At 40.6% G+C, this 23591-nt stretch overlaps 2 protein-coding genes across 7 annotated transcripts in view; one reads left to right on the top strand and one right to left on the bottom strand.

Moving 5' to 3' along the window:
• The window catches only part of GLT8D2 (glycosyltransferase 8 domain containing 2), a 39066-nt gene extending 36504 nt beyond the window's left edge, over nucleotides 1-2562 (top strand). For both annotated transcript variants that reach the window (XM_078850544.1, XM_073323791.1), the window contains exons 9-10: nucleotides 574-686; nucleotides 1926-2562. In XM_078850544.1, the coding sequence (XP_078706670.1) occupies nucleotides 574-686; nucleotides 1926-2098 (286 nt within the window). In that variant the 3' untranslated portion in view covers nucleotides 2099-2562. The remainder of the gene's footprint in view (nucleotides 1-573; nucleotides 687-1925) is intronic.
• TDG (thymine DNA glycosylase) lies at nucleotides 580-23587 on the bottom strand. Of its 5 annotated transcripts, XR_012156152.2 has the most exons (11): nucleotides 23393-23587; nucleotides 18755-18903; nucleotides 13967-14184; nucleotides 13374-13443; nucleotides 9404-9539; nucleotides 9234-9316; nucleotides 9058-9152; nucleotides 7110-7281; nucleotides 6631-6759; nucleotides 4812-5011; nucleotides 580-717 (listed from the first exon to the last, which is right to left on the bottom strand). XR_012156152.2 is itself a non-coding variant. In XM_073323733.2 (10 exons), the coding sequence occupies exons 1-10, from the start codon at nucleotides 23503-23505 to the stop codon at nucleotides 4872-4874; spliced, it is 1305 nt and encodes a 434-aa protein (XP_073179834.1). In that variant the 5' UTR covers nucleotides 23506-23587; the 3' UTR covers nucleotides 2747-4871. The 5 variants fall into 5 exon arrangements, 4 of the variants coding, with proteins under 4 accessions (XP_073179834.1, XP_073179859.1, XP_073179848.1 ...); XM_073323733.2 differs by lacking the exon at nucleotides 580-717 and having other exon boundaries at nucleotides 2747-5011; XM_073323758.1 differs by lacking the exons at nucleotides 580-717; nucleotides 23393-23587 and adding an exon at nucleotides 21850-21906 and having other exon boundaries at nucleotides 2747-5011.
• Between the last annotated feature and the right edge of the window lie 4 nt (nucleotides 23588-23591).

The following is a 23591-nucleotide window of genomic DNA, read 5'->3' as shown; positions in this document are numbered from 1 at the left end:
TGCTGTAAAGATATAACAAAGGGTTTTTACATTTTAAAGTGCCCACACATTCTCTGTACCTGGCGTTTGAGCCCCCAATAAAAACACCACTTCCAGGTCTCATGTGGACTACCTTTTGTATCTGTAAATGCTGTGCCAGTCATTTAAACTTTAGCCACTTCTGAACAGGGGTTGGCTTCATTTTAGGTCAGGTTCTGAGTAGCCCCTCATTCTGAGAGGAATCCCAGTGATTTCATTTCTGCCACCCTGAGGCAACCCATTGATTTTGCTGGGACTACTTACAGAGTAAGGTACGACTCAGCATGAGTAAGAGTGGTAGACTTTGGCAAGATTTCTTATACAGCACCAAACATTGTCCACAATTAGAAGAAGAAAAATCTGTAAGTGTTGGAATGCCAGTAAAAAGGTGCATATTTCAAATTAGGTAAAGAAGTAGCGTTTCAATCTATACAAAGCAGATTTTAATAGTAAATTAGGTAGAGCATTACTATTTATTGCTTTTGCCTTCTGGTTTTGTAGTAAAGTTCCTTTTCATTTCAGGACTTTGAGCTGCTCTTTTTTGCCTTTTCACAGAGAAAACCTCTACAGCAGCACCCTTGGGGGAGGTGTGGCCACTTCTCCAATGCTCATTGTATTCCATGGAAAATATTCCACTATTAATCCCTTGTGGCATGTGCGACATCTTGGTAAGTATGTTTCATTTCAAAACACTCTGGGCTGGAACAAAATACAAATAAGATTTAAGGACCCTATGGATGATTTTGCTCATCCTCAGTACACTACTTTATGCCTCAGATCCCACATCACTGCTCTGCACTCATTCCCCTTCCTTCCAGATTCAAAATTAGCCCTTTATCGCTTTCCTTGTCCTACTATAGCTATTTACTTGAAGCTTCTCCTCCCTCCCAGTCTTCAAATTAATCTCATTCCTGGAAGATATTCTTTAACCACACAAGTTATTGGGCTCAATACAGGGGTGAAATGTAACCACCAATGACATGCAGGAGGTCAGGCTAGGTGATCTGATGGGTCCTTCTGGTATTAAGCTCTACAAAGCCAGGGGCTGAGAAGCAGTTGCAGGCTAAATCACCTGTAACAGCCCTTGGGCTGGGATTAAAGGTGGAATAGGTATTTTACACAAAGAGCTAGCCAGATCTTATTGGCAATAGCGGGCCACCTCCTCCTATTTGTAAAGCAGCCTTTCATTTGTATGGCCCTACCAAATTCATGGTCCATTTTGATCAATTTCATGAGAGTTTAAAAATCATAAATTTCATGATTTCAGCAATTTAAATCAAAAACGTGTTGTAACTGTAGGGGTCCTGACCCACAAGGAGTTGTGGGAGGGTCGCAAGGTTACTGTAGGAGGGGGTTGTGGTACTTCTGCCCTGCTGCTGGCGACAGCACTGCCTTCAGTGCTGGGCAGCTAGAGTGGCAGCTGCTGGCCAGGAGCCCAGCTCTGAAGGCAGAGCTGCTGTCAGCAGCATCTCAGAAGTAAAGATGGCCTGGTGTGGTATTGACACCCTTACTTCCATGCTGCTGCCTACAGAGCTGGGCCCTTGATCAGCAGCCACCCAGCTCTGAAGGCAGAAGTATGAGTGGCATGGTATGGTATTGCCAACCTTTTGCACTGCTGCTGCTGGCGGGGTGCTGCCTTCAGAGCTGAGTGCCAGGCCAACAGCCCCCACTTCCCGGCCACCGGCTGTCGCTCTCCAGCCACCCAACTCTGAAGGCAGCGCAGAAGTAAGTTTATCAACACTCTTTTACAAAATAGCCCATCATGTTTAGTACCAGTAAAAAGTATACTAATTCGTGTATTTTTTCTTTAAATCAGTTTTAATAAAAGTTGTACTTTAATTGCATAGTATCTTCCAATACTGAACTTTATGAAAGCTAGAGATTTATTTATGTTTAAAACCACACAGGGTGGAGTCCCGATGCCAGGTATTCAGAGCATTTTCTTCAAGAAGCTAAATTACTTCATTGGAATGGAAGGTATAAACCTTGGGATTACCCTAGTGTTCATAATGACCTATGGGAAAACTGGTTTATCCCTGACCCATCAGGGAAGTTCAAAATGATTCGTCCCAATAGCTGATACTGAAAGACATCTAAAATGTTTATGCTTTTAAAAATAAATCCGTTTCCAGCAAGATCGTAATGGATTATTCTATTTCTATACCATACTTTGCAATACAGTTTATCTTCTGTGTAATATAACTATTGTGTAAAACTGTATGTGTAACTGATTTTACAAAACTAACCCTAAGTATTTAAGCTTCACCCTAAAAATAAATGTTGAGTTAATGTACTGGTATGGGGGTAAAACACACATACAAACTTCAGATTAGCTTGAGTTTCTAGTAATATTGTGAGATATGTTTACTTGATTAAAGACATTTTAAAATGTTTACAAATATGAAAATCAGGACTAAACAGAATGGGTTTTCATGCAATGTTTTGTATCCTCTAAAGAAGATTCCACTTGCTTGTTGAATCTATACGAGCAGTACTTAGTGCTGAGTACAAGATGTTTTAGCTTTCTAGTCCTGTTTTTTTTAAGCAGCATTAAACCAAAATGAATGAAAAACATTTCAATAGGTCTAATTTTCTTTTTCAGTGCAGCCACTTAGTGCTTCTTTTCAAAACACTATAGTGAAGCCATTCAGCAGGTGTTTACATGCATCATAATCAGATCCCATCACTAGTCAGAGGGCAAAATATCACACTTTAACGCAATAAGATATTTCAGTACAATTCCTGATTTTATTGTGAAACACCGGTAGATTTTCAAGATGGGTTTAAAACCTCCATGTTACAGCACCAATTTGAGAGAATGCACACACATTACTTGCCATATTTAATGAAACTGTCATTGTACATTTAACTCTACTTTATCCCTACATAATCTAGTAGGCACCTCTGTCAAAGAACAGAACTTTCCCTTCAAATTAAAAAGCCACCTTTACAGAATTTATGTACTATTGCACTATCTACTCAGCAATAGTAGTTACATGCTTCACATACTTTTGTTGAAAAATAAATCGAATTGTTACAAATCCCTGATGCAAGGCACTTTTGAGCACCTGCAGGAACATGTCCATGTAAACAGCGATACAGGATACAGTACATTTTAAATAACAAATGAACAATTTCCATATATCTTTGACCACATAATGAACAGCTTTACACTGAGGCTAACAAACATGATCAGAACCACAACGCACATTTTGTCTTGATTTAAAAATTTCTCTTAGGATTAAGACACACAACTGGGGAAGAGAACTGTAAACATCATGCCTGCCTCCCACTGAGCTGGCAGTGTGCTACCTGGGTGTGTGAGATCCAAAGTTGTTAGCAGGCTTAGGTTCTGCATTGCCTGGTTCCATTCAATCCATGACAGCAAATGCCAAAGCGTGGAAGAAAGGATAAAATCTCTGGTAGTGTAATATCTGACCAGTTTGGATTAAGAAGATACAGTTTGTGCATATTTCAAGTATACAAAGCACCTACTCTCATAAGATCACCAAAACATTAAATGTTTTGATCAGCTTATTGCTTTTACTTCAAGACATATCTTCCCCTCTCTGTTCAAAAGAGGGAAAGAGAGTGATATTTTATACACAAGCATGGAAAACTCATTTCACTCCCTGAATATTACATTGGCCACATAAGTCAAAGTTTGTCTAGAAACACAAACTATTAAGTACTTTAGACTATTTTCCAGGGTTGACTTTATATTCACATAGCAGCTGCCCGTGGCTTTAACTTCATACCATAATTATTTGGGGGGGGGGGGGAGGAGGGGGAAGAGGAAGCAAGGAGGAGAAACCCCCCTAATCCCTGTTCCAGCCCCATGCTAGTTTTCCCTCTTGGTGACATGTGCAAATAAGGTGTCTGCTTTTATATTTTACGGGGAGTATGGCCTCCCCATTGTCTGAAAGCATGCTCTCTAAGCTGGCCAGTACCAAGGTGTGCTCTCCCCCCATTTAGTGCTACTGTTGCACCATAAGGAGCTGCTCAGTGTAAGCCAAGTGGGAAGTCAGAGACCAGCCATGGAGGAGAGGGAGGGCACTTCAGCTCCACAGAGCCCAACCGGCTCCACCTCATTTCTTAGAGGGTGAAGCTGATACTAGGCAGCCTTATTCAAGACAACTAAGCAGGAGTCTTCAAGCCCTGCCCCCGCTCAACAAACTGGATTCTCCTCCCCCCCTTTTACAAGGTGGGGGAGATGAGGTCTCAAGTGTCTTAGGCTCCAGGTGCCAAATGGCAAATGAGCTAAATGGGGATGGAGCTTGGAAAGCAAAGTGGGAAACTCTCACTTGTGGCAGAGAACAGAAGGCAGGCCTTGAAAATGCACAATTCATGTAACTACATTGACTTTAAAACCCTATTCCCTGTGAGAGCAGGGCTACACTGTCAAGCAACAGTGGTAATCTTAATCAGCAAGTGGCTTTTATGTTCCCATTTTCCACTTTGCATATAAAAGGGTTAAAATATCCCCCCATATGAAGGAATCAGTAAAAAGTAGAATTCCACAAACTACTGCACTACAAATTACAGAATTAAAGTAACCCCAAAAGAAATCAGTCTTCACATACGAGAAAGCAGTTTGTCAAACTGCAAGAAATGGTGTAAGTTAAATATAAAACTCATATACAAAAAGGGCTACTTTTTTTTTTTTAAATGTTGGACATTCCCTTAAAAATTACTTACTTCATAGGATTAAATCTACCACACAATTGATTTGGACTATAATAAAATAACAAGTAAAATACTATTAAAATGCTTCAGTTAGAGAACTGAGGTACCGTTCTTGATAACTGCATTAAAACTGCAGCATTTATGCATAGCTGCCAAAGAGGCAGCTTTTACACACTGCTTTCTTCTTGCTCTTGTGCCCCACTGTTACTGAATTCTGGAATCTGGTCTGTGAAGGACTGCATCATCCACTGTCCGTTAGGAATGTCACCGAAGGATGACCCCCCACTGTAGTCTAGATTGTTCACTTCTAGTGAAACGAACAAAAGTATTAATAGTTTAGCTGGCATCATACTTGTAGGAAAGTTTCAGAAAAGTTGCTTTTGATGAAAATTTTTTCCAAGCATTTCTCCCCCCGCCTCCCATTTTTCTATTTGCTCTGCTAGCTGTGGTGCGGAGACATGTTTTCAGTTTTTACATTACTCTCTAATCCATGTTAACTTCCTAAAAAATAACTTATATTTATTTGAATTGTGACTGAGCAAGTCTGAGCAGAAATTAGTTGTTTCATTAGCAATGAACACACAGAAAACACATGTAAAAATTCTCAATTTTGTTTGGATCCTGCCTACCCAGTCTTCATAACACCACACCAAACCCCATTGTGTTTCTTACTCTATTATATGAGACTAAGAAACGAACTCGAAAGATCATGAACAGGAAGCAATCTACATCAGAGCACAAGATTAGGACATGAAATTTAAAGACCATTATCAGAAATTGGTAATTATTCATTAGTTCCCCTATATAGAATTTAAACCTGTTCTTCAGTTGTGACCAATGGGACCTCCTCCATTTTTGGTTTGAAATGAAAACCAGAATTCCTAATAATGGCTATTCTGCTACAGTCAGAGTTCCAACTCTCATTCTATTCTCCCCTTGAGTTTTTTCTGTTGCTAATAGTTTTCTCAAATTCACTTGGGGCTGAAATTGTGTACTTTGTGAAAGATCTGCAAGATAGCAGCTCTGTCCCAGGTCAAGAAATGTTCAGGCTCCACAGCATACATAAGCTCTATGTTTCTTTTTTTCTCCCCAACACCCAATATCTCTTTACAATTAGAAATCCACAAAAAAGTTAAGTGCAAAACCTAGTTTTGATATAAAGTTAAAACAATGTTCTCAAAGTTGGGGAATACCAAAAGTTAAGGTTTCCTACACAACATTAAATGGGATACACTACACTGTCTGTGGTTTTGGTGGGTTTTTTTCAATTTCTCAGTCTTAACAGTGTATTAATACAAAAATGTGCATTTACACTAGCCTTCAAATCAATTTATGAAGTTATATGGGAACCACAAACCATCCTGATACAGGAAAAATACATTTGAATACATCCTCCGTCACCAGTAGCAAGATGAACGGGATAACCTTATTTCTCTCTTTTTTTATCACTTGTCAGGTCTTGCTATTCTTAGAGTATAAATTCAGAGGTAATGACCATTTCTTTTGTAATGAAAAGCCCTATGTAAATTTATGGCAAAAAATGATAATTATGATGCTCTACTAGGTTGATTCCATATATGACTTGTAAATGGTTAGTTATTTTTACACAACAGATTTGTGGAAGAATCCCTAAAATCTGATTTTGGGAAAGTCGCTGAAGTTACAGAAGATATTTTATTTAAATACAAATGAGTGTCCAGGAAAAAAGAAAAAAAAATGTCTCCCCTCTTCCCCCCCAAACAGAAAAGGGGGCCCTAATGTCCTGATAAAATGATATGGAAGAAATTATAAATTTAACAGTTTAAATGTTGTTCTTCAAAACTTTAAACAAAAACTGTGGAAGCTGCCTGAAATGGTAGAAATGCAGAAAAATAATCCTCGTATGTAAAGACTTGGAGATTAAAAGCCACAAGCATCACTTTTTACCTGTTCCATTTGAAGCAAAGTTACACTGTTCATGCTCATAGGGGGTTTTCTCACTATAAGCACCACCATATGCCGCTTCGTAACCTGGATCATATTTTTCTTCTTTAACTGCCATCTTTTTAGCATCCTCTGGAGAAAAAGGCCTCAAATATCTTAATCTTCAGGATAATAGTAAACCATGAACATTACATCACACAACACAACACTGTATACATGTATTTTTACTTTAAACAAAGTTCTTATCCCACCTTCCATGAGATAATGGGTAATTAAGATTAAGAAAAGATGACATAAGTAACATGCTTAGTTCTACACAGTCTGTTGTAAATTAGAGGGAATATAGTTATGTGTTTCCTATAATTCTTAATTTCCTTCTACCCTGATAACTGCTGATTCTATATATTATCTCTCTCATATCAAACCTGATGATATGGCTACCATATACATTTTAAGAAAAAGATTACCAAAAAGCACTATACCTTGTGCAAGCTGTAAATCAAACGTATAGTGCACCTCCTGCACCTCTGTGTTTGGCGTAATGCCTTTCAGTTGATCCCTTAAATCTTTAAGCTTTATGTAATAATGAACTTTATCCTGTGCACGTGGAAACTGAGCACATCTTGCACTGGATGATGGCATAACATAGCAGAGCTTTACAAAAGAGACAACAAAAAGCAAGCAATGCTAAATTAGAGGTCAGTAAAGCATACAATATGTAAAAACCTCAAGAATGACTAAGCACTTAATCACCTTTATATTTTTAAGCTTTTGTACAAACATTTATTAATCCTCATGAGACTGGGTAATACTTACGTCCTTGTTTTCGCTTACCTGCTGAGGATCTTACCTCGGACAGAGAGGTAAGATCATCAGCTGACAGAGCTATGACAATTTACACCACCTGAGGATCTGCCCTAGAAAAACTAAGATTTAAAACTAACTCAGAAAAATTAAGTGACTTGTCCAATAAAGTATTACAATATTTATTTATGAATAATACAGTATTTGAGTTTATGAATTAGAACACAACCAATATGTTACAATATTAAAATTCAAGGTATCCATCGAAGGGGTATTTTAAGAACAGTTTGTGGATCAAGTCTATGTATATTCCATCCATGCTAGTACTTTATGGTCCACTCATTACTTACAGTCCACCATGAACACTCTTCCTCAAAGAATTGTATTGAAACATCAAAATTCAACAGAGTGCAACTGAAAGTCACCTTTAGAAGGCTGCATTTAAAAGTACTGATCCCCTTGCATGCTCAGATACAGCAGTTTTGTTACTACCACTAATAGCACAGTGCCTGACTACGTGTTCCCTCCCCCATGCTTGGACTAGTGTCATGGTCATCCTTGAGTCCACAAGCACTGACTTCCCCTCTAGCCAGGGGGTGCTCGACACTCCCCTCCACCCCAGGCCCTACCCCCCACTCCACCTCTTCCCCCAAGCCCCTGCTTCTTCCCACCCCAGCTCTGTCCCTTCCCTGCTTCCTCCCCCAAGCATGCGCTGTCCCCGCTCCTCCCCCACCTTCCTACATGCTGTGAAACAGCTGTTTGTGGCAGGCAGGAGGCACTGGGAGGGAGCAGGAGGCGTGACCAGTGGGGCCGCTGGCAGGGGAGAGGTGCTGCAGGGAGAGCTTGACTGCCGGCGGGTGCTAAACACCCACTAATTTTTCTCAGGTTTCAGAGTAACAGCTGTGTTAGTCTGTATTCGCAAAAAGAAAAGGAGTACTTGTGGCACCTTAGAGACTAACCAATTTATTTGAGCATAAGCTTTCGTGAGCTACAGCTCACTTCATCAGATGCTATTACCAGCAGGAGAGTAACACACAAACTCACACTCCTGCTGGTAATAGCATCTGATGAAGTGAGCTGTAGCTCACGAAAGCTTATGCTCAAATAAATTGGTTAGTCTCTAGGGTGCCACAAGTACTCCTTTTAATTTTTCTCCGTGGGTGCTCCACCCCTGAAGCACCCATGAAGTCGGCGTCTATGCTTGAGTACCTCCTTGTTAACAAAGAAGGTGGGGTGTGTGTGTGTGTGTGTGGGGGGGGTTGTTACCATAGTATTTAGATTGGATTTTTGAGTTTCTGAATGGTATACTTGTTGTCAAGTTATAATATCCTATTTGTGGGTGAATTAGGGGTATTCATGATGGTCAATAATTTTTTTATTCAGACTACAGATGCCTTTTCAGCATGTAACTTATCCTGCTGACAATAATACACTATTTCCAAAAGCAAACCTATAAACCCCTACAAAAGTCTGGCTGAGGAAAGGATTATATTTGCCCAATCCCATTCTTTTCTGTTTAAATAAGACCCCTTCACTTTCCCACACACATTTTGGGCATAATTCACCACCGGTGTAAGTGGGTTTCATTGGTTTCACTAGTGTTGAAATAACTTTGCAAGAACTTACAGTTTCTGTGTCTGGGACTTTGTGGGGTTGCAATCCAAATTCCAATTTTTTAATCTTTACTCCAAAAACTTCTTTACTAAAAATTTCATAAATACCTAAAATGAAATGAAGATAGATCATTATACGCCACATAGAAGGCTGCTGGAAAAAGAATGATTCAAAATTAAGATTCTCACATTTTCCATTAAAAGCTGCTATGCGAGGTTTATACTTTTGCAATTTCTGCATCAGAATTCGTCCTCCTTCTCGAAACTCTTTGCTAAATGAGAAAAAACAATTGCATTCGAGATTAAGACCTTGGCTACCACTCCTTGTTTAAATATAGTACTATCCTGCATTTTCCTACCTGGAGAGGTCTTTGCTACCTGGTGTTGTTCTTTCCACCATGTTTGTAAATCCAATACCATATTTTTGGGGTAAAGTGTGGTCATCCATATGGTTCAATTGTTCCTCACTCAGCCCAGACATAAAGAGACACTTCCCTGTGAAGAGAGAAGATACAAGTTTACTCATCTGCATTCTGAAATACTTCAAGATGCCAAAATACTATAATGAAGTATTTATTTCTAAGGAGATACTAAAATAAAGAAAAATATGAAAGCTATTTAAAAAAAGGGATTGCCCAGTATATAGTATTGGAATGCTAAAGAAATACTCCATGTTAAGCGAACATTTCAGAAGATGATTGCCTTGTCTACGTTTATTTATTTTAAAGACTGCTTATAGTGAGCATTGTTTCTATACTGATTCAAGATAGAAAATCCCTGTTGAAAAATGTAATGCCACCACGGGATTCCTTGTTTCCATAAACAGGGCTTTGTTCCTAAAAGTTAAATTTGTAGCTTTAAATTTTATGACTTAAGTAAAAATGGAACAACTTTGATCAATATCTATTTCCACCTTATTCTATTTGGTTCCTCTTGTGAAGCTCAGGACCACAAAATTAGCATTAGAAACATTATCGTAGATATGGAGAATTCATTGTGGTGCTGGAGAGAACACATTTTCAGCAAGGGCTATAAAAACAAAACAACAAAAACAAACAGCGGCTCCCAAAACAAAAAGCAACAACAAAAAAAACCCAGACGACAGACCACTACAGACTACCAGAGGTTCAAAACAAAGAGCATGAAAAGAAAGCAATATTGGTCAAGCAAAACAAACGAAGTTGAAAGGTTAGTTAACTTTATAATGAAAGTCTTCAAAAATCTAGGCTGTTCTAATATTAAGCAAGTTGACACTGTTCATGTTAGGAACCCAAAATGGTGCAAGCCTTGATTAAGTATGAGATCTCCTCAAGGCTCCTCTGAACTGCTACGCATGTTCAGCACATCCCCTGACTTTTACAGATCTCGATATCATGTCTTCAGTCAGCAACCAATCATATCTTTACTATGAAAGCTACTCCCCTTGATGTTCATCTGTTATTCCCCACCTACTTAAAAACCCACACCAATTACCACCATTTCAGAGTTGTTTTTTCCCTTATATTTTTTGGTATACCTGTTAGTCTAATTTACTACCTTATCCTGTCATCACTTATCTTTTTGTATTGGACATGGATTGTTTGAATTTTAATAAGTAGATTAACATTTTATTTATTTGAGTTATGTTATGTGCTGTACACTGCCATGGAGCTCTTTGGCATAAAGTAAGCACACTTACTTTTTCTGTACTTATCATCTTACGTATTTTAGTACTATTTCTACCTCGCCCCAATTTTTGATGTAGCATGAAAAGTTTAAAATGACAAGTTTAGTTTGTCTCACTGTAAAGAAGCATCTTCATATTACGAAATGGTTTTATCAGCATGCACACATTTGGACTGATTCATGATAAAATACACATTAAGTAAAATGCTCATTGTGATGCTGGCAGGTTAGATGCCAGTTCTTGCCCAGGCTGCATACATTAGCTAAGAACTGACAACCTCATAGCTGGGGACCAGACCAGGTCACACGTATGTTTGTTTTGCTCAAAACAGGTATTAGTCTTATAAGAATGTGTTTAGACTCTATGAAATGCTTGTATGTTGCTGCATGCATTAATCTCACTTATAATATCTATAGCCCATATTATCAAGTTAGTATTTAAGTGTTTGCTCTGAAATGTAAATCTCCCTAGTCAGGAGAAAAACATCAAGTGTGAAATACTGGATTGTCACAGGAGGGGTTGTTGCCTGCCAACCAAAGAAGGCCCATAGATACCGGACAAACCACTGTGGAACATCAGAGGACAAAAGACTGTTTATTGCTCCCCCTCCACCTAAACTCATCCCAACATCTTGTACTCTGGGGGAAAGGAATACAAATCCCTGTCAAGAAGAAACTATATCTTTTTAGCTTTTTGAACTCTGAAGGGCCCAGAGACTCTAAATTGAAGCCAGACATCCCCAGAGATCCTCCAGGGTCTGCCCTGAAAGACAATTTGAATAGACAGATCACTACAGTTCTGTCACTCTTAAGATTTAGATGGAAACTCATTTGTGTGTACATTTGCTTGCTTTAACCTGTAAATAACGCTTCTTTCTTTCTTAGTTAATAAACGTTTAGACAGTTTATTACAGGATTGGCTACAGGCATTGTCTTTGGTGTAAGAGCTAGGGTACCAATCAATCTGGGATAAGTGACTGGTCTCATGGGACTGGAAGCAACCTGAATGTGGTGTGATTTTTTTATATAAGTGACCATTTTTCACTAAGTCCAGTTTGTCTGGGTGGCAAAATAGGCTGGAGAGTCTAAGGGGACTGTCTGTGACTAAGTGTTAAGATTGTTGTAATAATCCAGGAGTTCACATTTGTTACTGGCTTGGTGAAGTCTAATTATAGAACACACGGCCAGTTTGGGGTGTCTGCCCTGAGGTAGGCACTCAAAGTTGTGAGCCATTCTAGACAGTGTCACACTCATTTCAGAGGAAAATAAATGAAAAATCCATTAACACAAAAACCCAGTACAAGATGTGGGCACCAGACTTGTGTCTCATACACAGCCTTTAATCTGGACTTGTCACTCCTGTTGATGTTAACAGGTGCTCACACAGATCAAGGGCAGACAGTCTTTTATAAAGAACCCAGAAAACAAGCTATGCACCTACCTACAACAGAAAGGGGTAAATGAGCCCTAGTTTGTTTACAGTGAATCACAAATTAAGTCAAATTTTGTACTTCTCCCTTCTACCCCAATAGCAACATTCAGATGAAAAATGAAAGTGTCCAGAATTATTAAAATAAATATGAGGCAGTTGTAAAGATATAGCAGTATTTTTTTTTTTTAAATCTCAAAATATGGTGTACCATTAATGTTGGAAACTACCAGTTTGAGGGATTGGAAGGTGGGGTGGAAGGGGTTTGTGTTTTATTCAGACATCTAGGAGTTTTGTTAATAAAGAGGTAAATACAGAATTGGTAGGTTTCAGAGTAGCAGCCGTGTTAATCTGTAGCCGCAAAAAGAACAGGAGGACTTGTGGCACCTTAGAGACTAACAAATTGATTTGAGCATAAGCTTTCGTGAGCTACAGCTCACTTCATTGGATGCATAGAATGGAACATACAATAAGAGCACATACAGAGAACATGAAAAAGTGGAGTAAGAGACTAATTAAGATCAGCTACTATCAGCAGGTGAAAAAAAAACTTTTGTAGTGATAATCAAGATGGCCCATTTAGACAGTTGACAAGAAGGTGTGAGGATACTTAACATGGGGAAATAGATTCAATATGTGTAATGACCCAGCCTCTCCCAGTCTCTATTCAAACCCAAGTTAATGGTATCTAGTTTGCATATTAATTCAAGCTCAGCAGTTTCTGAGAAGTGGGCTATAGTCCACGAAAGTTTATGCTCAAATAAATCTGTTAGTCTCTAAGATGCCACAAGTACTCCTGTTCTTTTTACAGAATTGGTAGGGCATTCAGAAAATTGTATTTGGGAAAGATGGTCTGTTTTTATTCTGAAAGTTGGTGACCGCTGACTTATTAAAAAAACCATGAAAACACAAATATTTGTCATTTGATTTTGATTTAATTATATGCTGTAATAAACTAAGACTAAACAAAGTCATTTTTTCAATTATATAATCCGTAACTATGTTTACATAATTCTGAACCCGCATTTATAAACAAGACCAGAGGAATCACTGACGATCCATCTTTGTTTTGTGTGTGTGGCTTTACATGATAGAACATAGTAGTATGTGCCTGTCATTAAATTACAGACAATGCTGAGAGTGTTTAAAAAATACAAACAGCCTCATTTGAATTGTAATCTTATGACAGATTTCTGCAAATCCCAATAAAAAGAAGAAAAGAACAATAAACTTACAAAAGTGGTTTCCAGGTCCAGGGTAATGATGCCCTTTGTAGGCTGCCATTAAACCCGGGTTTATGCCAATCTACAGAGCAAAGCATTAGTAAATTGTAGCTTCAAAAACAGATTAAAATAATGAAGGGAAAAGGGAATACGTTTATCAAACTGATCTAATTACTTGGAAATGCATAATAATGCATTTGTCAAGCCTATTAATCAGAGCTCAATTAACAATTTTCAATTATTTCAAGATTTTAAAAATTTAAGACAAGATCTCAGTTTATAGGTGTAACATTACAGCATTACCGCAACATGTATTTTACAACAGTTAGGTGTAGCACTTAGGGGAAAACAATAAGGAAAGAACACTGAATAATAGTATGAACAGTTTCCACCTTCCCTCATATTTAAATTTAAGATTTTTTCCATAAACTAGAATGCAGTTACTATAATCCTTGGCAGAAAGCGTGAAACTACTGTACACAAACAACAACTTGGATGCTTCTTTATCCTGTGAAACCTCATCATGAAAATGCTAGATAAACAATAAAGTAAATAATAATTCATGAGTTAGACTTCAAAAATGTTACTTAAAATGTATGACTTACAATTACAATATCCAGATTGAAGGTCAAAATATCAGGAAGAGTCTTGGTCAAAAGTTCAGCTTCGGATACACCATTAAAACGGTCCACTTTTCTTTTCACTTTGAATGTATCTGTGATCTTCTCTTGTTTGCCTTTTGATTTAGTTGATTTAGCTGCTTTAGCAGCTGGTTTCTTTGGCTCTGTTGATCTGGTTTTTCTCTTCCTTCCCTTTGTAACTTCTGAAACACATATTAATAGTTTCCTTTTTGCATGGCTTTTCTAAAAGTGTAGAACTCTTTTTAATAATATTGATGTCAAACATTAATACAAAAATATGCTGCTCAAATTTTAAACTTGTCTACTAAAAACTGTTCTCATCTTCAAAATATTCATGCAAAATAATCCTTACATAAAACACCCTTCAGCTGAAGCTCTGTATTCCAGGTTTGGTCTGTGAACAGCACTAGCCCATGTCAGAAAGTGACGTTGTGGAGGTTTAGGTTCATACTAACAGACAGACAGTACTGGCATATTTTGCTTTGACAGTTGCTGGACACGAAAAAGGGGAGCATTTGGTTTCATTTGCTAGTGATGAAAATTAGACTCATTGTCCAATGGAATGCTACTTTATCTCACAGGGAATATCACTTGACAGGATCACCTAAATCAAAACCATGGTTCTGGCTTAATGAACATCACACACAAAAATGGTTACTTTATAGAAAATTTAAGATGTGCTCAACAAAAGTCCATATACAAGTTCCCTACCATACCTCCTAATTAACTATGTTTATTGCTAATTCTTTGGCCATCTGGGACTTCACTAGAGAATTTAAGTTTCGCAGATAACCCTTTATAGACACATGTCAGAGTTCAGCTATAAATTATAACTGACTTGAAGAGTTACATGCTTGATAGCCACAGTAAATACTGGGAGTTTTTCCTATTTCCTTATATGCTTAGCTGCCCCATCTTGTCTATTTGAGAATTGTTCAAAAAACAAACAAACAAAACCTTTAACAGTTCTTCGATGTTGAAAATACATGCAGAGCAAAAACTACATGCACATCTAATCAGAGTAGCCACTATGACTGCATAGTAATTTATTTAAAAAACAAAAAAGGCCACCAACTCATATTGCTTAGACAGCAGAGCAGACAGCCTCCACGGTTTGCTGACCAGCAGCAGGTAATAGTTCAGAGAAGAGGGATCTCAAATAAATTTGAAAATATTTGGTCTGACTTTCTAAAAATCTTTAGTAATTCCAAGCAGATGGAAACTGAGATGTTGCTCTCCTTTCCCCTCCATGCCCCCCTTCCTTTCCTTTCCTGTTCTTTTTGTCTCCCTCCAGTTTTTTTTTTTTTTTTGGGGGGGGGGGCAATATAAATTGAAAAAAAAAAAAAAAAGAAACAACCACCCTGAACAAACTACCACTACTTCAGTTCTCACAGTGGAAGAAACTACAATGTTGTGGCTACAGAACACAAATCAAGATGGCAGTAGTCACACAGATAATTTAGGCTAATATGCCATATACAGTACACCATATATGGAAACACTTCAAGAGGTAAGAAAATTTCATAAGCTTTTCTTTTGTTTTGTGGGTGGAGGCAGAAGCAGCAAAGTCTAAATTCAAATGAATAATACTGTAAGTTCTACTCTGCTATAGGGGACTTCAGCTTATATATACACAAGCAAAGGCTGATGACTAGAGATCAGTTTCTCAGCACCTAGCATACTTCAGGGTGCTGGGTGAATGGTGTACCAAAAGAAAGAGGGAAGATAAACAACACACGATGTAAGATATAAGCTTGCCTATACCACAAACCCAGCCATACAGCATATATAGGAAATTTAAATAAAATTGCACAATCTATTTAGAGTTTATCCTTCTCTGAATAGACATCTTCCAGTGAGGCATAACTTAAAAACTTGAGTGCACCATTATCCTTTCCATTTGACAAAGTGAGACCAGAAGGGAATTTGTTATCCAGGATATATATGAACAGAAAGTAATTCATGCAGTTGAGGAAAAAAAAAAATCTTTATAAACTTCTAGCATAGAATTTCTATACTTACTATCAGTTCTGACACTACTTTGGTCATGACATGTGATCCTAGTGACAACTTTCTACCCACCATCCTAATATTGAGGAGTCCGGTGGCACTTTAAAGACTAACAGATTTATTTGGGCATAAGCTTCCGTGGGTAAAAAATGTCTGAAGAAGTGCGATTTTTTACCCACAAAAGCTTATGCCCAAATAAATCTGTTAGTCTTTAAGGTGCCACCAAAATCCTTGTTGTTTTTGTGGATACAGACTAACATGGCTACCCCTCTGATTCTTGACATCCTAACACTGTGACACTAATGAACAGGGCTTGAAAAACTCAAATGCCCATTTAACAATGGCAAGTGATAAGCCTAACCCCATCAACTAATGCAAAATTTAAGCTTTTATTTTATTTTTTAAGAACTTTCAGCATGAGAATAATCTTGGAGATGAGAAAAATATAATACTCACTGCCTTCCTGAGTCTGCAGACATCCATGATGCATCTGTGGCACTTTGCCAAGCAGTAGCATAACAAAATTAGCACCACAGTAATCTATTTCACTGCTGCTATGCAGAACTGCAATGGGCAACAGCAAAACTGTCAAGAATCATGTTAATTTCACACTCTTGTTGCTGCTATTTAGGAAAGCTAAAAGCAGCAGCAGTCAGGCACTGAGTTATTTCATAAGGAAGGAGGACCCAAAAAATTGAAGTCTGTAGCAGTGATAGAACAACAGATCTCCCTCCCTCTTCCTCTCCTTGCAGGAGCAAGAAATCTTTGCCAGTAGTCACAGAATGGAAGAGACCCACGCCTACTCCCAGTAGGCAGACTCTCAAGGGAGAAGAGCAAGGTCTTTCCCAATCCCAGCAGCAAAAACAGGGTTGAATTTCAAATTTATCAGACACCTACTACCCAGACTATCACTACAGATGGAGCTCCCAAACAGGGTCCAGGGACAGCATCCTAACAGGAAACCCCAAAAACCTCTCCCTTCCCAAGGCTGGGAGTTGATGGGCTTCTCACCAGAGGAGTCACACCACCCTGATCTTTCATATCTATCTCCGAAGAGTAGGTTTAGTCTTCTTGTTAGTAGGTGTCTGGTTAGTTTTTCATGCCCTGCTAATGAGCCTGAGGAGACTTCACCTAGTTCTCAGTGTTTACAGCAAGACCTGGAATAGCTCAACAGAACACTACTGGAATACCTAAAGCAAAATGAAAGCGTAATTAAAAGACACTGTTTCCTCATCACAACACGTAACACAACATGAGACGCCTAACTGTACTAAATACAATACTACAGTTGTGCACTAACTGTAGTGAATAATATAGTGTCTCTGTTAGAGTGAGCAGAGCATTTACTGCTTGAACTAGAAGATGGAGAACTATACAATTTAATCTTGCCAAGGGTTACAGCAACTACTGTGAAAGTAAATATTTATGTAGATGTGGCACACAATTAGGCCTGGGATACCATCATCCCAGATTTAACATTCTTGCATTATGTTAATACAGAGAGACTCACACTTATATTCAAAATATGGATAAAGGATTAATTCTGAAATAGTGGAAAAGTACAGTTACTAATGATTTAGAACTAGCATTCAAGTATGGCAGACATTACAAGTAGTAAGCAATAAGGTGACAATATTACACAGGCTCCCATTCTGGCACACTTAGCACCAAAACTAATAAAGGGAAGATATATATGAAGGTTAAAGATAATAGGGCCTACCTAGAAATGCTCAGAGCACCCAACTGAAACGTATCTCAAGACATGTTTTCTAGCCTTCTCATATTTGTAGGTGGGTTAAAGTTCGTTTTTAAAGTAGTAATTAAAAATTCAGATGATCATAATTCACCACAAAAACAAAGTAATTAAATATGTATCCCTAATAAAGACTTTCAGTAAAACAAGATCCTACTATGCTAATTTTACAAAATTGCTATGAACATTTACTAGCTGAAGCAAAAAAAAGTCTAGCTGCCGGCCTTTTACCATGATGACTGATTTAGAAAAACCACAACACAAAATCAACTAATCGTAGTTTACTCACCTATGAAAATTTTCATTCATCATGAAAGATCAGAATTTGGCAAGGCTGAATGTTAGGATATAGATATTTAGGCCTGTTTGTAAAGGCCTATACTTTAAGAATTTAGGTGTATTTTTTATTACTTAGCTAGTTATAGAGGTATAAAAGAAAGAATTAAAAATTACTGTTTGCTGGTGTAAAGGCCTTTTTTTACTGTGACAGCTTTGAGGCCCTGTTCTTAGGTTCTTAAGCAGCAAAGGCAGCCATAAGCTGGGAAGTGAACGATCACATTTTTACATTTTAAACTAGTTACATTGAAATAAGGTGCTATTGGGCTCTTTGAAATCATGCTTGCTGGAAGTTCACCCCAATAAACATCAATTGTTGCTCTCTGTTCATGAAAGAAGGACCAGGGAAGTAAGCGGGTGAAGGAATACGCCCCTAAGACTGACCAATGTCAAAACTACAACCAGGGTTTGCTTTGTATTTTCCTATATGCATGCAGCAATATTTTCATTATTCTTTTAGAAATATGTTACAAAAAACAAGTTTCTGAACACTTGTTCAAAGAGTGCCAAAAAGAGAAAAACCAGGAGACTAGAGAAGCAAATTATTAAGACAAATGATCCTTGAAAATCAACTACTAAGTATCAATTTCATTTTCAGCCTTGTTAATCAAGATTTTAAATTTTATTAAGTTATACTAATTTGGTCACACTACCTTGAATAGGTTCTTGAGCAAAGTCTGGATCTGGAATGCCCTCTACAGTCTGTTGTTCATTCATAATTTCCATGTTAGGAGCTGCAGTCATCATTTGATGGAATGGAAATGTATAAAATGCTTGAGCTTGCTGAAGAGGAGAATAATATCTTAAAAGAAAAAAAGTTAGTATTGTTAGCCATATAACATTAATCTTTCAGAATTTTCTTAAGTTTATAACCTGTTCAGTACATTACTTAATCAAAATAAAATCATGACATTCTTAACCAGGGTTGGCATACACTGCATGTTACATTCTCCAGTTACAGTCTATTACAGCAACACGTAGAACATCCAATTCCATTAAATAAATGGTCAATGCTTCTGATCACATAGTGGGAATCAAACATTGCTGAACACCCCATCTCCTTTTTAATTAATTTAATATTAAGCATACAAGAATCAGAATATTCAGATTATGACAGTCACATTAAATATATGCCTTATTTTCTTCCACTTTTCTATAACACAATTATAACTAAAGGTTGTGATTCTTTCACGGACATCACGGAAGTCAGAGATTCCGTGACTTTCCAAGACCCCCATGACTTCCGCAGCAGCTGGGGCCAGCTGCTTGGGCACCCCACAGCCAGTCGCACTGGCCGCTGCTGGAGTGACCCAGGGCCAGCTGCTCCAGCCACTGCTCAGGAGGCAGCTGGCTCCTGGGACCACGCAAGTAGCAGTCAGTGGGGCTGGTCCCGCAGACTGTCCAAGCAGCGATCCTGGGGGCAGCCCCGGTGAACGCCAGAGCAGAGATCCCAGGGCTAGTCACACTACCTGCTGCTTGGGCGGCCCTGGGCAGCTGGCTTCGGTGACCACTGGAACAACAGCCAGTGTGGCTGACTCCTCGGGGAGTGCCTGAGCAGCTGTCCTGGGGGTACCCTGGGGACTGCCTGAGCAGCAGCAGCAGTCCAGAGAGCGGTCCCCAGGAGCAGCAACCAGAAGGGTTTGGGGGGAGGTCAACCCCCAGCACTGAAGCAGAGCTCCCCACCTCCCCACCAGGCCCCCCCCGGGGGCAGTGGGGCCCCAGAAGTAGAGATTTAGTCACAGGTATTTTTGGTAAAAGTTATGGGCCTTGAATTTGTATTTATTGCCCGTGACCTGTCCATGACTTTTACCAAAAATACCTATGACTAAATCTTAGCCTTAATTATAACACATTACACTTTATGTTCTTAAAAGTATACCATCAAGTACACAGAATGTGGGCAATCTAGGTAAGTTAAAGCTATCATCCAACTAACTTTGGCTTTGCCTAAGCTACCAAATTAAGTCGACCTAAGTCAGTAGTTACTGCGGTGGTTCATGTCCACACTACGCCCCCTATGTCTGTGGTGCACATCCTTACCAGGAGTACTTCCACCAGCTTACCTGTGTAGGGCACTGACAGTGATGAGTCCTGTGCAGAGCTGACAACCTATGGGAAATTTCAGTAACGCAGCGACTACACAGACACTGTGTCACTCTCACTACATCAACCTAAGTGCTATGCCTCTCGCAGAGGTAGAATTGTTAGGTCAGCGTAGTGGTGGACCCACATGAGTGGGAGCAACATTGTAATGTAGACACTTACAGAGTTAGCTTGATGTAAGCTGCTTTACAACGACCTAACTCTGTATTGCAGACCAAGCCTTAGATTTATTTGATACAAGGTGGGTGAGATAACATCTGTTATTGGACCAATTTCTGTTGGTGAGAGAGACAAGCTTTCAAGCTTATACAGACGCTCCCCGGGTTACGCAAGACCCGATTTACGCAAATTCGCACTTACGGAAAAAGTTCCGTAAGCTAGAAATAGGAGAGGGTTTTGGGTTGTTTTTTTGCATAATGTTCGGGTATACATTTCCGACTTGCACAAAATTTGAGTTATGCAAGGCTTTCTGGAACGGAACGATTGCGTAAGTCAGGGAGCGTCCATACAGAACTCTGACCTGAAGCAGAGCTCTAGGTGGGCTTGAAAGCTTGTCTCTCTCACCAACAGAAGTTGGCTGAGTAAAAGATATTACCTTACTACGTTGTATCCTGGGACCGACATGGCTACAACACTGCATAAAACAATTAGAATTACCTGACTTTTGAAGGAAGATTAAGTAAATTCAAAGTTGGCAAATTATTTTACTTTATCTAACACATACAGAGTGCGTGAAGCACTCTGGGTTGCAAGATGTTATAGGTGCCTAGGTGATTTGAGGCATAATGCACACTGTTTTGTATCTTTAAGCAATACTGTACCAAACACTGGCGAGTGACATCCGAGACACTCCTGCAACCCATACCCAGGCACACCAGAGGCGCCTACGCCAGATATGCCTCCCCATATATACTCACAGACCCAGCCAACATAGGGTCTCTGCTCAATACAACCCCCATCTATGGGCACAAACTCCCACACAGACACAGGTCCCTGATCCATACACCCTTAGCATAAACAGAGAAACAACGAGGAGTCCGGTGACGTTTTAAAGACGAACAGATTTATTTGGACATAAGCTTTCGGGGGTAATAAAATCCAACTCTTCAGATGCAACTGAAGAGACAGACGGAGAGACGCCCCCCCCCCGGCCCCTGCTCCATACACCCTTAGTATACACGAAAAGAAAAGGAGTACTTGTGGCACCTTAGAGACCCCCCCCCCCCCCGCGCGACGACATCCTCAGTCCCCGCCCGCTCTACCCCCCCTTCGCACCCTGCCACGCGCGGACAGACAGGCCCAGCACCCCCTGGGCACCCTCCCTGCGGCGGCGGCCCCCAGGCCCCGCCCCGCCTACGTCACCATGCGCCGGGCCCGGCCGTTGGGAGCCGGGCAGCCGGCTCAGGGGTGGGGCGGGGGGAGATGGGGAGGGCAGGGGCCTTCCCCGCGCCAGGCCTAGGCCTAGGCCCAGGCCCGGCTGTCCCGTGTACCTGCCCGGCTCCTCGGCTTCCATCCCCGAGCGCTGGTGCGTCCGGCCTAGCGGGCTGCCGCGAGCGCCAACAGCAGAACCCGTCCGCTGCCCCCTCCCCGCGCAGCCCCCCCCCCTGCCCGGCCCCTTCCGCCTCAAGCGCACAGCGCCGCCGACCTGCCTGCCGAGCGAACGGTCACGTGGGGAACGGCAGCCAATCCGGATCAGGCACGGGCCATGACCACGAGGCTCGCGGGGGTGGGGAGAAGGCAGAAGAGGCGAAATGGGGTGAAAGGGGGCGGGGGTCTCCCTGCTCCCACCACCACCAGGGACCACAGCAGCCTGTTGGATGACTGCCTCCACCCCGCCCCCCAGCCTGTTAGATGACAGACAGACCCAGGACGTGTGCCGGGCTTGTTCCATGGCTCCAGTTTTCTCTGACTCCCTCCCACTTTCCGGCTTTTTCTCTTGGCAGTGCAAGGGGGGCTGGTCACTGGGCAGCATTCGCCTCTGGGTCCACGCTAGACACGCTCCCAGCCCAGAAGGCGGGACGCTCTGAGATTCCTGGGGCTGGAGAGAGGGGATCCGCAATCTGCTCACTGACATTCCTAGTAAGCGTGGCTCTCACACTGAGCCACAGTGAAGTCGGACGCGGCTGAGAGGCTGGGCTTTGGTCACAGTTAAGGCATCGCTGACCATAAGACGTTAAAAAGCGCCTGTGTACTTCTTATTGGGGAGACTAAAGACAGAATGTGATCAGTGTTTGCCAGGCAGTCCATCAAACCTGCCCATACTACTGGTTGCTTGCTCTGTGCACATCAATGCAAGTGCATGCCGGAAAAGTAACATAACACAAGGGAGGGAAGAAATCCAATAAGCAGTCTCTAGTAACTGTTAAAGGACATTCCAAAGCCTTTAAAAGAAACTACCACCGTATTCCAAAGTAACAGTTCTTAACGCTGCAGCTTACTATAGAGTTACAACAGAGAACTAGTGTATTTCCGTATGGCTACTGCAGCTCTGATCATGCAAACACTTATACCCATGCCTTCCTATGTGCATGTGACTAGGCCCATTGACGCCAACAGGGCTACTTATGCTTAAAGTTAAGCACACGCAAAAGTGCCTTGCTAGATCATGGTTCACACGTATAAAGTTAAGAAGGCATGTAAATGTTTGCAAGAGTAGGGCCTATATTGTAACAAGGCAACTAGTGTTACCATAGAACTACAATTCTGCTACCACAAAATGCCAAAAATCATGAATCAGGCCCCAAATATGAGACGGCCATAAAAATATTTGCCTTATCTTTGAGCCTGTAGTTGTCACATTTCCAAGCTTTCTCCCCACAATCACGAGGGCTAGAAACCTAAAAAAACCCAACAACCCCCAAAGCTGAGACGCTCACATACTCACACAACGCCAAGAACCGGGGACAACTAATGAAAAACACCAACCATTCTGACCCTTGGCCAGTCCTAATACTGTTCCCGGATTGTTAACATAACTACAGTTCCTAGCGTTAGGAGTTACTATCCTATTCCTACAGCATTTTACTGTTAAGGCAATCACTCAGTTAATGCTACTCTTACCTCGGGGGGGGGGGTGGGTTGCTACAGTGGGCTAAGCCTTTAGGCCACTGCTGTGTACTACGGATAGAGCAGAGAGTCTCTGACGGATGCGTTAGGCCATTCAGGGATATGAATGAACACAGACTTACTGAGCCAAACAAGGGAACAGTGAGGGTGCCTCCCTAATCACCGCAGCATCCTCTCTCCCCAGCCAGTTTGGAAGGGGGCCTCGCAGCAGCGGCTCCCTATGGGGGTCTCCCATTTGCGGGGAGGCGAGGACAGACGGGCAATGGACGTAGCTCCGTAGCAGCCGCTACACTCACGTGAGGTATGACCGGCCTGCCCTGA

The sequence above is a fragment of the Lepidochelys kempii genome, chromosome 1 (genome assembly GCF_965140285.1).
Source record: "Lepidochelys kempii isolate rLepKem1 chromosome 1, rLepKem1.hap1, whole genome shotgun sequence".
Classification (NCBI taxonomy): Eukaryota; Metazoa; Chordata; order Testudines; family Cheloniidae; genus Lepidochelys; species Lepidochelys kempii.
This window is presented reverse-complemented; position numbering and strand designations above follow the sequence as displayed.

Excerpts from the sequence above, each read along its gene's own strand:
- TDG (XM_073323733.2), bottom strand. The coding sequence starts at position 23,505 with ATGGGAGACCCCCATAGGGAGCCGCTGCTGCGAGGCCCCCTTCCAAAC. Across the intron at positions 13,444-13,966 it reads TCAATCTGGATATTGTAATT|ATTGGCATAAACCCGGGTTT; the intron begins GTAAGTCATACA and ends TTTGCTCTGTAG. Across the intron at positions 7,282-9,057 it reads AAGTCCCAGACACAGAAACT|CTCTGCTATGTTATGCCATC; the intron begins GTAAGTTCTTGC and ends TCTTTTGTAAAG.